The sequence below is a fragment of the Epinephelus fuscoguttatus genome, linkage group LG3 (genome assembly GCF_011397635.1).
Source record: "Epinephelus fuscoguttatus linkage group LG3, E.fuscoguttatus.final_Chr_v1".
NCBI lineage: Eukaryota > Metazoa > Chordata > Actinopteri > Perciformes > Serranidae > Epinephelus > Epinephelus fuscoguttatus.
In genome coordinates this window covers 37,760,289-37,774,162 of record NC_064754.1, presented here as the reverse complement: position 1 = coordinate 37,774,162, position 13,874 = coordinate 37,760,289, and the positions used below count along the sequence as shown (strand labels likewise).

The 13,874-nt window shown below is 39.0% G+C and overlaps 1 protein-coding gene across 2 annotated transcripts in view; it reads left to right on the top strand.

Moving 5' to 3' along the window:
* The first annotated feature begins 4,361 nt into the window (after window positions 1-4,361).
* rab11fip4b (RAB11 family interacting protein 4 (class II) b) overlaps window positions 4,362-13,874 on the top strand; it is a 75,735-nt gene continuing 66,222 nt past the window's right edge. Inside the window, exons 1-2 of one of the 2 annotated variants that reach the window (XM_049571452.1) lie at window positions 4,362-4,609; window positions 13,335-13,422. In XM_049571452.1, coding sequence (XP_049427409.1) covers window positions 4,457-4,609; window positions 13,335-13,422 — 241 coding nt within the window. In that variant the 5' untranslated portion in view covers window positions 4,362-4,456. The remainder of the gene's footprint in view (window positions 4,610-13,334; window positions 13,423-13,874) is intronic. The other variant, XM_049571453.1, reaches the window with a different exon arrangement.

Sequence of the window (13,874 nt, the reverse complement as noted above, 5' to 3'; positions counted from 1 at the left end):
GGTAACTAGGCACATTTACTCAAGTACTCTACGTAAGTACAATTTTGCGGTACTTGACTCGAATATTTACATTTTATGTACTTTATGCTTCTACTCCACTACATTTTGGAGGCAAATAATCAATCATCAGGCATCAGTTACTGTAAACTTTCATATAAATAATACAAAATATAAATCAACAAATAAATGATTATGTATAATCATTAAAAGCAAGAGCCAGCAGTATATAAAGTAGATTAAATTAGTCCCACCTTTATAAGCTGCAGCATTATTGAGAAAGATGTTACCCTATCACATTAGTATATTTATTTCTTGTATATATATGCAGGTCCTCCACTAATGAGCAGATCAGTGGTTCAGTCCTTGGCTCCTGCAGTTCACATGTTGAAGTGTCCTTTTGGCAAGACCCCAAATGAACCCCAAACTTGCTTACCATGCCATCGGTGTGTGAATGTATGTGAGTGTTTAACTGAGTAGCAGGTGGCACCTTGTAAGGTAGCCTCAGCCACCAGCGTACAAATGTGTGTGTGAATGGATGAATGTAGCGTAAAAGTGCTTTGAGTGTGGAAGACTGGGAAGGCGCTATATATAAAAGCAAGTCTATGTTTTGCAGATGTCGGATTTCATTAAAAGAAATGGAGGTTGTACCGTCTTTAACATTATTAAAGAAATATTGTCCTGAAATATTACCCTGATAATGAAGTACATATTGCTTTTTGTTCCTCCAATGATCAGATCTATTGTTCTTTCTTTATTTCTACTTGTGGAAATAAAGACTAAATACTATCATAAATTAAATGCAAAGTAGGCCTACAACATGTTCAACTTTTGTTTTCAGGCCTTTTTCAGTGACTGCTTTATTGGAGTTTACACACAAGCCTATTCTTTCTTATGCAGAAAGAATTAGACTTAAAAGTGTGGGAAAAGTTAGAGACAGCCACAGCTGCAGATGATAGAAGAAGAAAAGAGGAACTGGATAATAGAGACCAAGAATTAGGTCACTGATAGATAGAACAAGATGTTTATAAACTCTGTCAGCAACTCCAAACTTGAATAGCTGTGAAGCAGAAGTAGTTTAGTTTGCATAGCAGATGGAATATAACTCCAGTCTAGAGGAGTATTAAAGTGCACATTATACATTTAATTTATCTCAAGGTGGTAAATATCCCTAAAGAGGGTTGGGGTACAGATTTAAATCACATTAGTCTGGGAATATTATTTTGGGAACTTCCCCTAGAACCCTGCAAAATGAAGACTCATATTTCATAATAAATTCATCAAAAGCAGGATCGCTGCTACTCGAATTTTATTGACAGTCAAGCCATAGAGGAGCTGTAAATCTAATCTAAGTGCAGATCCTTGAGGGCGCTCTGCCTATCACTTTTTCTTCAGGAGCCTCCTCTTACAAAGAGTGATCAGGTGCAACAACATTTTAAAACTCTTAAAAACACAACATCTGCATCTCAGAGTCCGTGCTTATTAAAGGGACAGATCACCAGATTCAGGTGTGAGTTGCTGAGTGTTACAGATGTCTGTCTTCTCTCTATATAATATAACTAGATGGCTCAGAGCTTATAATGCTCAGCAAATGACCACAATACATTTGAAAAACTCAACAGCAATGTCTCTCGTGATTTCTGTTGTTCTGTTTTCTGGCTTTAAAACAGAAAAAACAGAACAACTAGATTGTTTTTCTGTTTTTCAGATTTGGTTTTGAAATGGAAAAACGAAAGAACGAAGGGTACACAGATTGGTAAACTGTCCTTTTAAGGAAACTGAGATTAACAGGATGACTTTACAACACATTTGCTACTTTTTCTTTCAAGAATAATAATAATAATAATAATAATAATTCATCTTGTGTGTGTCATTCCCACACATTACACAGAAACATGTAGAGGGAAGTAAACACAATGACACATGTCAAATACAGAAGAGAAAAACCAGTGGTTATGGTGAGCTGGTGGTGTATTTTTAAGGAAGAAGATGAGTTATGTTCCATTTTATCATGATACCACTGAAATAAAAAAAAACAAATTCCCCCATTCCAACACTGGAAATACTACACTGTTTGTTTATAAAACAAATGGTGGGTTATATTTCAGCATCATAATTCCTACTATCAGCAGACAGTACAATATAAAACAGGGAGCTTTGTTTTCTCTCCAGACAGTAGCACATGTGCATCTCCTCATAAATCTGTGATCTTACATCTGGTCCTTGTATGTGATCCAGAATCTGCTGCTTTCTGTTCTTCTGACTTATTAACAGCACTCACCTCCCATCCTGGGTGTAAATCGTCTCTGATTAGATGCTGAAATTTAAGTGTAATGAGTTAAATGAAAGTTATAGATACAGCCTTGAATGCACAAATAGCAAAAGGATGCCACCAGAAACATTTAAGAACATGTTAACCACTGTTCTGTAAAACACATGCCTCGCTTACTATAAACCAGACAAATGTTAACTGGTGATCACACATGATACCCAGTCACATGCAGCTGATGCGGTACAGATATCCGTGGTGTCCTGATGATGACTCCTGATGACTGAAATGATTCCCTGACCTTTCCTCTACTGCCACCAGCAGGTCAAAGTTTTTACTTGTCATGTGAAAACGCAAATGCTCATGGCCAGCAGACAATAAATCCCAATGACTGGTGGACTTGGTTTGACTTTTCCTCCAGGCACCATGAGGTTCAAATTTGTGGTTTTGCAGGAAATGTCTTTACAACTGTTGGATGAATGGCCATGAAATCTGGTACACTGATGTCCCTCTCAGGATTAATTATATAGTGATACACTAACTTTTCCTCTAGCACCATCGACAGGTCAAAAGGGTTTGTCAAAATCTTTGGCTCATGCAAACCTGAAAAAAGAAAGACATCATTAGTTTCAGCACTTTGTATCTATTGCTTATCATCTAATGTGAGCATGCTTACATGCTAAAGAATGATTGAGAACATGGTAAACATTGTACTTACAACAGCATATTAGCGGTATCATTCTTCATGTTAACATGCTGGAATTTAGTGATGGGCAGAAATAAATGATCATGATCTTTTTGAACAGCTCTTTTCAGTGTCCAGTATGTCAGGGTCAGCCTGACTTGTAATTCCTAACATGCTGTAAGGTAATGCAGCAATGAGGTTGAACGAATGAGCAAAGACTGATCAGACTCAAGACTTCTGCCAGCTAAAGCCCATGGTGCATTTGCATTCTTCTCGATTGTCCTTCCAACTTCGGTGTGTTGATGAGCTGTAAGTTGTAATATGAAAACAACAGAAAGAAGATGTGTCTTGTATTTTATAATTCAAAGCGTTAAACGACACATTTATAATAAAGAGCAAAAGAAACTGATCAGGTGAGCCATGAAATATGATCGGGAACTCATTTTTGGAGGCTTGCACAACTCATAGCTTATTTGCTTTGCTGAATGCGTAGCAGGTAACCTTCGACTGGGGATCCGCTGTAGCACCCGGGCACAACGAACCCTCTCATGACCCTACGTAGAGGAGAGGAAGCGAGACGAAGGAAGAATTGAGCTCGATAGCATCAATAAATGCAGCACAAGGCTGCAGAAATAACTGGGATGTCTGATGTCTGCTACTGCTACTTGCCCCTTCAAAGAACAACATATCCTTGGTCAGTGACATCTTTGTAACATCGTGTTGAGCTCACAGAGCTCACATAGCCTACCTACATACAGGTGGGATGCTAAATCAATGCATTAAAATAAATATTTAATCTTTATAAATGTAAACATATACATGATGACTGGTAATGCATTGAAGAGGAGTTGTGTGGGACAGGCGGTAGCCTACTAGCTGTTGAATGTGCATGTACTATAACAAGGTCATCATATTTTGCAGGAAAAAAAAGTATTAGCACTGGAAATATTTGATACATTTACATTTATAAACTTGGAGGAACTGATACAGTGAGAGGAATCAGTCTGCCCCTCTACTGACATAAGGCTCAGAGCCAAACAACAGCTCAAAGGGCAGCCATCTTGGCCTGTAGGTAAAATTATGTTTCTTGTGCTATGGTGTTTTGTAACAGCATGGCAAAGTTAGGGAATAGTTTAATATAGTTTATAAATGACCTCTGATTTACTCTCTTACTATGACAAATTATTAGCAACACTGGTTGCTATAGCAATTGAATGCCTTACAAACACTTCAGTGAAGCTGAAAAAGTGATAAACTGAGTGGGAGGCGAGGAATAAGTGAACTTTTACACTGTCTGCCTCGGTCTAGTGGTTATGGAGAAACCACTGCTGTGCGTCCCTCTACTTCCGGGTTGGGACTTGTCCTCTGTCGAGCATCACTCCTCCTCTCGCGCGCAGCAGCAGCATCCACGAGCTCGCAGCTCGAGCGGTTTCCTAACAGCATGGTGTTTTGTATAGTCGGGGTAACACACCTGGGAAAAGAAAGACGAATAAAACAATAAAGTCATGGGTGAAGACTTTATTCCTGAGCCGGAGCGTCTGCTGACGTTTGTGAGAAAACTTAAAGAGGTGTTTGACGTGTGTGACGAGGACTCAGACGGGTTTATCCGCCCTGAACACTTTGTGCAGTTGGGTTCTCAGTTTGGACAAACAGAACAGGTGAGAACATCTGTCTTGGACATTTAGTAGCTTACATTTTTTGCCTAGCCTTTCTTTTCCCTCAAACTACTGGCTCCCTCCGCCATTATAGTGAGGTCAGGTGTTACAGTATAATAACGCTAGCCTTTGCCCGCGCCCTCATTATTATCTGTAGTGTACAGGCTATCTGACCTCTCGAAAATATTTTACACGTAATATGTGATGAAGAAGGTAACGTGAAGTTTCACTTTTTGACATGAGAGGCTAATTGTGAAAAGCTCAGCTGGACCGGACTGATGCAGAGGAGGTACACAATGAAAGTTCTGCAGGTTGAAGCTAAAGCAAAAATATATTTTTTGTTTCTCAGGGAACAGTGGGAATAGATATGACACTCCAGCCAAACAACCTGATGACCCTTTACCTCTCTGACCTGAAAGTTTTCTGTGTAATACTTATGATGGTTGTTAAGTTTTACTGGAGCAGGAAAGGTACTCTGAATGCTCGCTGGGCACTCTGTCTGGTGGAAATATGCTATTCACTTTTAACATTTTTCCAACATTTTAATTGCATGTGCAGAATAGTAGAGGCATCACATTTCTGATCTGAAGTGAGAAGTCATGTAGAAAAAAATCTGTTTGATTTGACAAAATCTAATATTAAAAAAAGGAGATGAAACCGACATATAAACCAGAGGAATAAGAACATGGTGACTACTGAGAAAACTGAGATGTGAATAGTTCAAACTGGCCCAGCAGAGGACTGAAACTCAGTGTGAAGATAAGTAGCTACAGTACAGGCCATATATTTGTTTATAATATCTTACTGCTGAAATATTGGTATTAGTGTATGTGACTGAGAAGTGATAAGTAATAACAGTACAGAAATGCCAAAGATATGTCTGCAGTCACTGTAGTCTGTTTAGCAGAGAGCACTCAAGTTTTTATTCAAGGGTAAAACCTGGTGTCTTGGAAACAGTTTTTTAATAACCACATTTACAGGATCTATGTTGAAAATGTTTGTTTGTATTTTGTTATATTTTTTAAGAGAAAAAGGATATCAGGAGGCGGCACGGTGGTGTGGTGGTTAGCACTCTCGCCTCACAGCAAGAGGGTTGCTGGTTCGATCCCGGGCGTGGGAGCCCTTCTGTGTGGAGTTTGCATGTTCTCCCCGTGTCAGCGTGGGTTCTCTCCGGGCACTCCAGCTTCCTCCCACAGTCCAAAGACATGCAGATTGGGGACTAGGTTAATTGATAACTCTAAATTGTCCATAGGTGTGAATGTGAGCGTGAATGGTTGTTTGTTTCTATGTGTCAGCCCTGCGATAGTCTGGCGACCTGTCCAGGGTGTACCCTGCCTCTCGCCCGATGTCAGCTGGGATAGGCTCCAGCCCCCCCGCGACTCTCAAGAGGATGAAGCGGTTAGAAGATGAAAAAGGATATCAGCTGATATATCATAATACTATTTTTAAGCTCTAAAACAGTGGTTCACAACATTTTTTCTTAAAGGACCCTTTTTTGTTATTCAGTAAACTGACACCCCCTTACTAAGTGACATATTTTATGAATAGGCCTATTTTATATTATATTTAGTACATACCAATAGCAGTTCAAAATAAACTATATAATTAACCCAAATAGTGAACACACTGCAGGAAGTTTGTGTTAAACAAGGGATTTGGATGAATCAGAATTTCCTTGATATTTTTAGGATTTTTCTGATGTTTTTTTTTTTGTTTTGTTTTTATTATTACTTATTAGGCATTTTTTGGACAAATTCAGTGTTTTATTCTCCCTGACTCTTAGCCATTGTTGCATTACCTTATACTGTAGGGTTTTTATTTTACTTTTTTAATGCAGGCTTTTTAGCAGAAAGTGACGGCTCTGTGAATATCGCTTGTGTTCAAGTCTTCACCGTTACTTATATATATATATATATATATATATATGTGTGTGTGTGTGTGTGTGTGTATATAATTTATTTATTTTTTCTCTTACACCACTTGCCCCTGCAATCCTCAGTGTAAGCCGGTGTAAGTAAGATATGTGTCCCTAGCATTTTGTACATGACATGTATTTAAATCTAGGCTGTTCAGTGTGGGTGCACCCTGCCTCTCACCCAATCTGTGAAACAGCTTCAGCTTCTGGCAGCACTGAACAGGATTGGCACTTCAGTATATGAGTGTATTTTGGAGAAAAAGGAAAGCCAATGAGGGTTTATTAAGGTTGTTGTTGGAAAAGGGACCAGGACAGCAGCAGAGGAGAGCTCTTTCTCAGGAACTGCTGCTCATAGGCTGTTGGACAGGCTGCTCTGTCAAGCAACGCCATATTACCTCAGCCCTGAGTGGTTGTATTGCCCTGTTACTGTCAAAATTGAATTACTATGAAGCTTAGAAACAAAGACTACAGTCTATATCTGTTATTATTGGGAAATGTAAACTTAAAAACTCTGACGTCCAATAAGCCTCGATTCAGGATGCTGCTTTGCCTGACTGTGGAGATATTTTTTTAGCATATCATTATGAAAGACCTACCTTCATAACAAAGTAGAAAATAATGTCATCTTCTGTAACTCATTTGACCTCAAAGAGCTTAGTTTTTAATGAATAAGCAATATTATGAGTTATATGTTAGATGTTTTTTATCAGAGCAGGTGTCACTGTGGACATCCCTCGTGTCTTGCTGCATGTCAGGGTAATTGAACAGAACTCTGTAGCTGATTGGCTCCTCTGTGCTGTGTTGTTCATCTGCAGGAACATTGTGGAGGCACTGATTAGCTCCTCGGGGAAGCTTCCACTGACCTGGGAAATGGGTTATATAAGTGGATGCATAACTAAGGACCTACACATTAGTTGATACTATACAGCATCATGCAAAACATTTTATACTTAGTATGACCTTTTATTATTGTTAATCATTGTTTGAAAAGGATAATCCCATTCTTATGATCCAATTCTCTGACTTTTGTATTGGAAATAATGCAGCATTTGCACAAAAAAGAAAATCTGTTGACTAAAATAAGATTGTGTATACAGAAAAACAAACACACATGCTAATTGCACCTACTCTGTTTGGTTTGTGCTATTTAATTGATGCACTGCATTAAGCAGCATCCTGCATACATCACCCTCTCATGTCATTGTCCTATATGGGCAAATCCCACCGGCTGCTCCGTGACAACCTGACCTAGTATTGTACACAGTAGGTGACACTCTCCCAGTCGTACAGAAACATGCAAATGTGCACACACTAGCGTAATCCTACGTTTTTTTTCTGACCTCTTTTCTTTCCCTTTCACTTTGTCCTTAAAATTTAAGCACAAGTGGGGCATTGGTGGCTTAGTGGTAGAGCAGGCGTCCCATGTACAAGGCTGTTGCCGCAGCGCCCTGGGTTCGAGTCCAGCCTGTGACCCTTTGTTGCATGTCATCCCCTTTCACACTTAACTGTCCTGTCCATTAAAGGCAAGTCAGAAACAATAAACTAGGCTGACAGCACTCTTGAACAGGAACAGCTGACTTATACAGATCTCTTAAAATTGGGTTTCATCCAAACAGACAGGTTACCTTGATCTTAGTCCTCTATTGACCTCAATTTAAAAACACCTCAAAATGCTCTAATGAGCAGCACTTTGAGTGACCCAGTTGCCAGGGTAATCGTAATGAGGTTTCGACATGACCTATCTTAGAGTGTGTGCCATATGTTCTAGTAACAGGCAATAGGATTGGGTGGGTCTAAACATTTTAAAACTGGTTTGATATTAAGCCAAACACCAGACCAAACTGGTGTACCAGATTTCAACACTGGGTGTTTGACTTGACTCAGCAGCTGCTCCCAGGTTGAACGTAATGACACTCAGCTTTGTTACTACCTCCACTGTCAGGTAAATGGCAGAACAAGAATGCCCCTCCCATTATGTGTTCACATGTTTTATAGCCTACAGAACAGCGAGGCGGATTAATGATGCAATATTCCCTCCTTAAACAGGCTGTATATAAGGTGCTCCATCTTGTCACGTTGCCCCAAAAAACAGGTATATTTAATGGACACGTTAGTGGTGGGGGTTAAGGTTTAGGAGGTTAAGGATAAGGAGCTGGGTCACAGAATCTGATGGGTCACAGAATTTGGTGTAACACCGGCCTCTGTTTGGCAGTTCATTTCCTAATAGGCTGTCAGACACTAGTAGCTCCATTATTCCATTTATTAGCAAACATAATATATTTATCAAGTTTTGTGAAACTTGCGTGAGCCGCTTCAACAGCAATGTCTTGCTATTTTATGGTGTGACAACGCTGTGGTCAAGATCTGGTTAGGTTTAGGCACAAAAAGCTCTTGGTTAGCGCGAATGAAAGGTAATGGCTTGGGTTAAAATGATCACTTGAAACATGGAACAGGAAATCTCACGGGAATTTTTGTGAATCTAGAGGAACTACACATGACCCTCACCTGCCTTACAGCACTACAGACAGCTGGTCTGGCTACTATGGCAGCCAGAGGCAAGATGTCGGCAAGTCATTCAGCAACAAGAGCGCTTTGCTCAAACAGCGCTGCAGGCACTGTGATGGTTGGAGCAGAGTGAATCATCATTTCCTCCTTGTGTTTTATTCCTGCTTTCTGTCTGCTTCTGTGACGCTGTTGGCACAGGTTGCTGATGTGGGCTACTTTTTCATTTGGCAGAAAGTGTAATAATGACAAATGCCAGTACAACTGGTTGACATGAAATCAAGCTGGTTTAAGCCCATAAACTGGACCAGACTAGCAAAACTGGAAATGTTTTTTTTAAAAAAAAAAGTAGTGACACACTGTTTTTTTCTTATTTTGTCTCTTGTCATGGTGCTGTCTCTACCTCTCAGAGTTTGAGCATCAAGGCCCCACTCAAGTTTTTTTTTTTTAACCTGGGAAAACTCTGAAGTTGTTTCCATCTAGTCACAAACCTTTGCTAAAATTAGTGCTGTTAAAATTGAAATGGCTGTGGGTAGCTTGCAAAGAGAATAATGCATTATTCAGCCGTGGTGCAGAGTGCTTAAAGGCAGCAGCCCTCTTCAGTGATGTGATGTGGGTGGAGGATGTGCATGTACTTGGACATGTTTTGGCCACTTGAATTATACAAATGTGTGATATTGCACATGAGGTTTGTTGGTTCATTTAAATAAACAGCCCACTGCCTTCAGTCTTGGTTTAGGTCAAAAGTTATTTATAGTTGTTTTTATGGTAATCATGTCTGCCTCAGTGAGGGCCTGAGGATGGCGATGTCATTTTGTCCATTTGTTTGACAGCAGGTCTGTTTTGAAGAATACAGCTGCTAGTCAAATTTCTATGTAAATTACTCCACAACATTATCATAGTTCCCAGGGGAATTTTTTCTAAGGATTTTGGTGACCTCTTGCACGTTCATGGACTGTCATTACAACATAGTCTGACAGAAATACATGAAATGGACACGACCTTTTACGCATTATGTGGTGGTGGGCACGAAACTTCTTAAAATTATGTGCCAGCAACACGAAAACAACGCAATGAAAGTACGTCTACCAACGGCTGCACTTTTGGAAGTTACAATGTTATGTACTTACATAAATTACCTTTGTAAAGAACTTCGCGTACTTACATAAAGTCTGTAGTCACGTAGCTACGTTGACTTTTGTTTTCACATGGGACACAAACATCAGTCTCCTGGCTGAAAGTCCTTTTCTGTGAGACCAGGCTGGTCATTATTAGCTGCAAGGGAATGAGCTGGCAGGCATGAGCAGTCACAGGTGGGTTTCCAAAACAAAAAAAAAAAGGCTTTTATTACATTAAACAAAACATTAAAGAAACATTAAAGAAAATGAGCAACAAAGTTCTGGGCTCATTAAGGGGGTCAGCTAAACAGAAGGTAACTCAAGCAATGCTTACTCAACATAAACTGAACACACTAAAGTGACCTGACATGACAAAATCTGACTAAACTAACTAAAAACAACAGGGAAACATACAGTATATGTAATGAGTGATCAGACCATTTGTGAAAGACAAACACTACCCACTAAACTAAAAATAAAACAAACAGTACAGATGATCCGTTAATATATTTAATTCAGTAATTAACCAACACAACACCAACTCTAAAGAAATAAACAGTCTGTGAACGATAAAACCCGACACCCCCATGATGTGGTGGACACGTGGTACATTCCAATTGGCCACTTCCTGTATTTAACAGCTCATGTTTTGCTTCAGGCCTAACAAGATGTCCATCCACCAACAGCAGCACCTTCAGCACTGGTAACTCAAAGAAATAGAAATGATGAATGATTGAAGGCAAACTTGTCTGAAGACAGTGTTGGGGAAGCTACTTTGAAGGCATAGCTTTTCAAGCTACCAATTACTTCACACTGGAAGAAGTTGAACTGCAGCAAAGGTACTCTAGGGTGAAATCCAGGTTGGCTAACTGGAGCTACAGAGAATAAATAGTTCAAACTACTTTGATCTCAAAAAAGATCAAATTGACAGTGTCCATAGACACAAAATTGTAACAACATATAATACAAAGAAACCAAATGCCACTCAAATGAGTTTATTGCAAAAACAAAAAGTGCCTATTGTTACACATTAAAATAAGGGGAAAAAAAACATTATTCATGGGAAAGTGCAAGGAATGACAGCATTACATCTGTCTACAATGTCCATCAGTGAGACGCCTGCCTACATTGAAGTTTAGTTTAACATATTCTTTCTGATGAACGCACTGCCTGGGCATGTCTTCACAGTGGTCAGGAGGGAGAAAAAAAGGCAACAGGGCTGGTCAAAAGGGGTTAAAGGAATTGTAGAATAAATATGAAAAATTATTTCTTTTCTTTTATGGCTTGTTTTTAGTTTTAGTAGTTCACTACACAAAATTGATTAAAAAGTAGTATGTATGTAGTTGAAGTACCAGCAAGCTACTGCAAAATGTAGATAAACTAGGTACTAGGTTACTTACATGTAGTTTACTACCCCCAACACTGTCTAAAGACAAATTAAAGTGTGACTGTACAGAGGTTAACTAAATGTGTACACTACAACTCCAAACTAATGTACAGCCATGAACTAAAACTATAAATATGAAGCATAAAACTAAAGCTCTGTGTCATCATTTCTGCTGACGGGTGTTCAGTGTCAGAGGTCAGATCTTAACAGAGGAGTAATGAATTATCAAGGATGTAACTGTAGAAAATGAAAGTGTGTGTAGGAGAGTTACTGACATTTAAATCAGTTATGTGGGAAGCAGCAGGTGAGGCCATTACAAGAGGACAAACTCTGCTTACTCAAGAAAATATTAGTGGAGTGGGTGGCCAGAGGCTGATTCCTGCCCATTTTGTACATATGTACACCACCATCAGGCCAAAATATCAGTTTTGCACATCCACTGTCTCCTAATCTAATAGACAGATTGCCTTGAATTTGCCAAGATGATAAACATTGTTGATTTTAATGACTGTGTTGCCTTCCCTCTGTTGTCATTGTCTAGATAAACTTAACACTTAGAACTCCCAAGGCTCTAAGAATATCAAAACCATCAGTAATAGCTGTTTGGCCAAACACCGACATTATAGTGCTCAAGTGCTGTGTTATAAACATTGCAAATTACAGTGAGGCTGTAAACATTGTTTTGTTTTCAATATGATAAAAGCAGTAAACAGTTTTCATTTAGACATTTATTGTTGGTTATAATCCCGCAAGCGCATAATCTTTTAACATCGTGTAACATCGTGTGTGACCTTTTGTTTGCATGACTTAGAATAGTAGAAGCTTTGAGGTAAAATTTGAATATTGTTTTTCTTATTTTTTTAACATTTTGAAAACAAAGTTTCTGGCAGTCTGTTTTTTGATGGACATTAGTTATTTTACAGCCTGGGAAGTCTGCAGTTGAAAAGCCATGGTTTTGCTTGCATTGATAATGAAAAGAGAGGACGGATACAGCATCATAGAATATTATGAGTATCAAATTATCACTGTTATTCTTAATATGGCTGGTGATATGAACCCTTTTACAGCATTGCATCTCTGCAACGAGCCTGTTGAAAAGGCAGGATGAGTCATGCACATTTAACTGCTTTGTGCTTATCAGCCACCTTTTTCTCGGAAACCTACTGGTTTACCGTGGCAGTAGGAGACACAGACCTGCATCAACACAGTTATATACACACACATGGAAATACATGTTGAGGTGGATGAAGATGATGATAAATGTTACTTTTTCAATATCCTGACACCAATATGATACTATAACTGTGTGTTAGAACTGGTTATAATGTTTTTTCACAGTACACATTTGGATTTGGCTTAGCAGAAAAAGCATAGGCCTAAGAACACCAATGATTGCTTGGTTCTATTAAACCAGTGGTACACCTAAGAAATGCAGTGGTTGTTTATGTTATAACAAAAGTTGTTGTTTTTTTTTAACAAAACCCCTTTTTCATGCAACAAAATAATATCTCAAATGTATGTATAATGTCTAAAAAAAGGTATAAACTTAACCAATGCATGGGCACATTTTGTATCATCTGGGCTGTAAGTAACTGGTCATTTTTGAACATATGCAGGTTTAGTATCATGGATCCCTGATGATTGCTCCCCAAGACCTCAAACAGACAGACAGAAGTGTTATTTTTTAACTGAAACCGGAAGCAAATAAACCTCATCCTTGATTAATTTCACTGTGCATTAACAGAAATGTGGTTGGTGTGCTCTGATAGCCATGCTGTTTTCATGCTGCCATGTACTTTTCCACAGGTGAAGAAGTTGGCCAAATGTCTGGACCCCGATTCTCATGGGAGGATCAACTTCAAAGACTTCTGCCGTGGTGTCCTCACCATGAAAGGTCAGAGTGAGCTCAAGTATGGCACCTGAGGAAATGTAGGCGTTTGCATGACTGTCTCTGGCATTAGGTGGTCATGTGTGCCTGTAAATATTGCCGTTAGCAGGTCATATCAGAAACATATTAAGAAATGTAGTAGAGAATGTAGTTGCAGTGTTGACTTAATATATTTAAGGGTTGCACGGGTTGTATTTTAGGGAGCAGCTGAGTCTGTAAGTGTATTGCTCCCTTTTACAGTAGCCTTGGGAATAATTTAGCATAGGCTACACTTCTATTTCGACTAAGAAAGTCCAATAAAAATCATACATTTTCCTGTTTGTAGTTGATAGCTTTATGCATGTGGGGATGGTATGTAATCTGAACCAAACCTCCATGTTTTATTCAGAATTATAAAGTGAAAAAAAAGTGAAGACAGTCTGATGGAGTAACACCTACCTATGCCAGTGGTTACATTC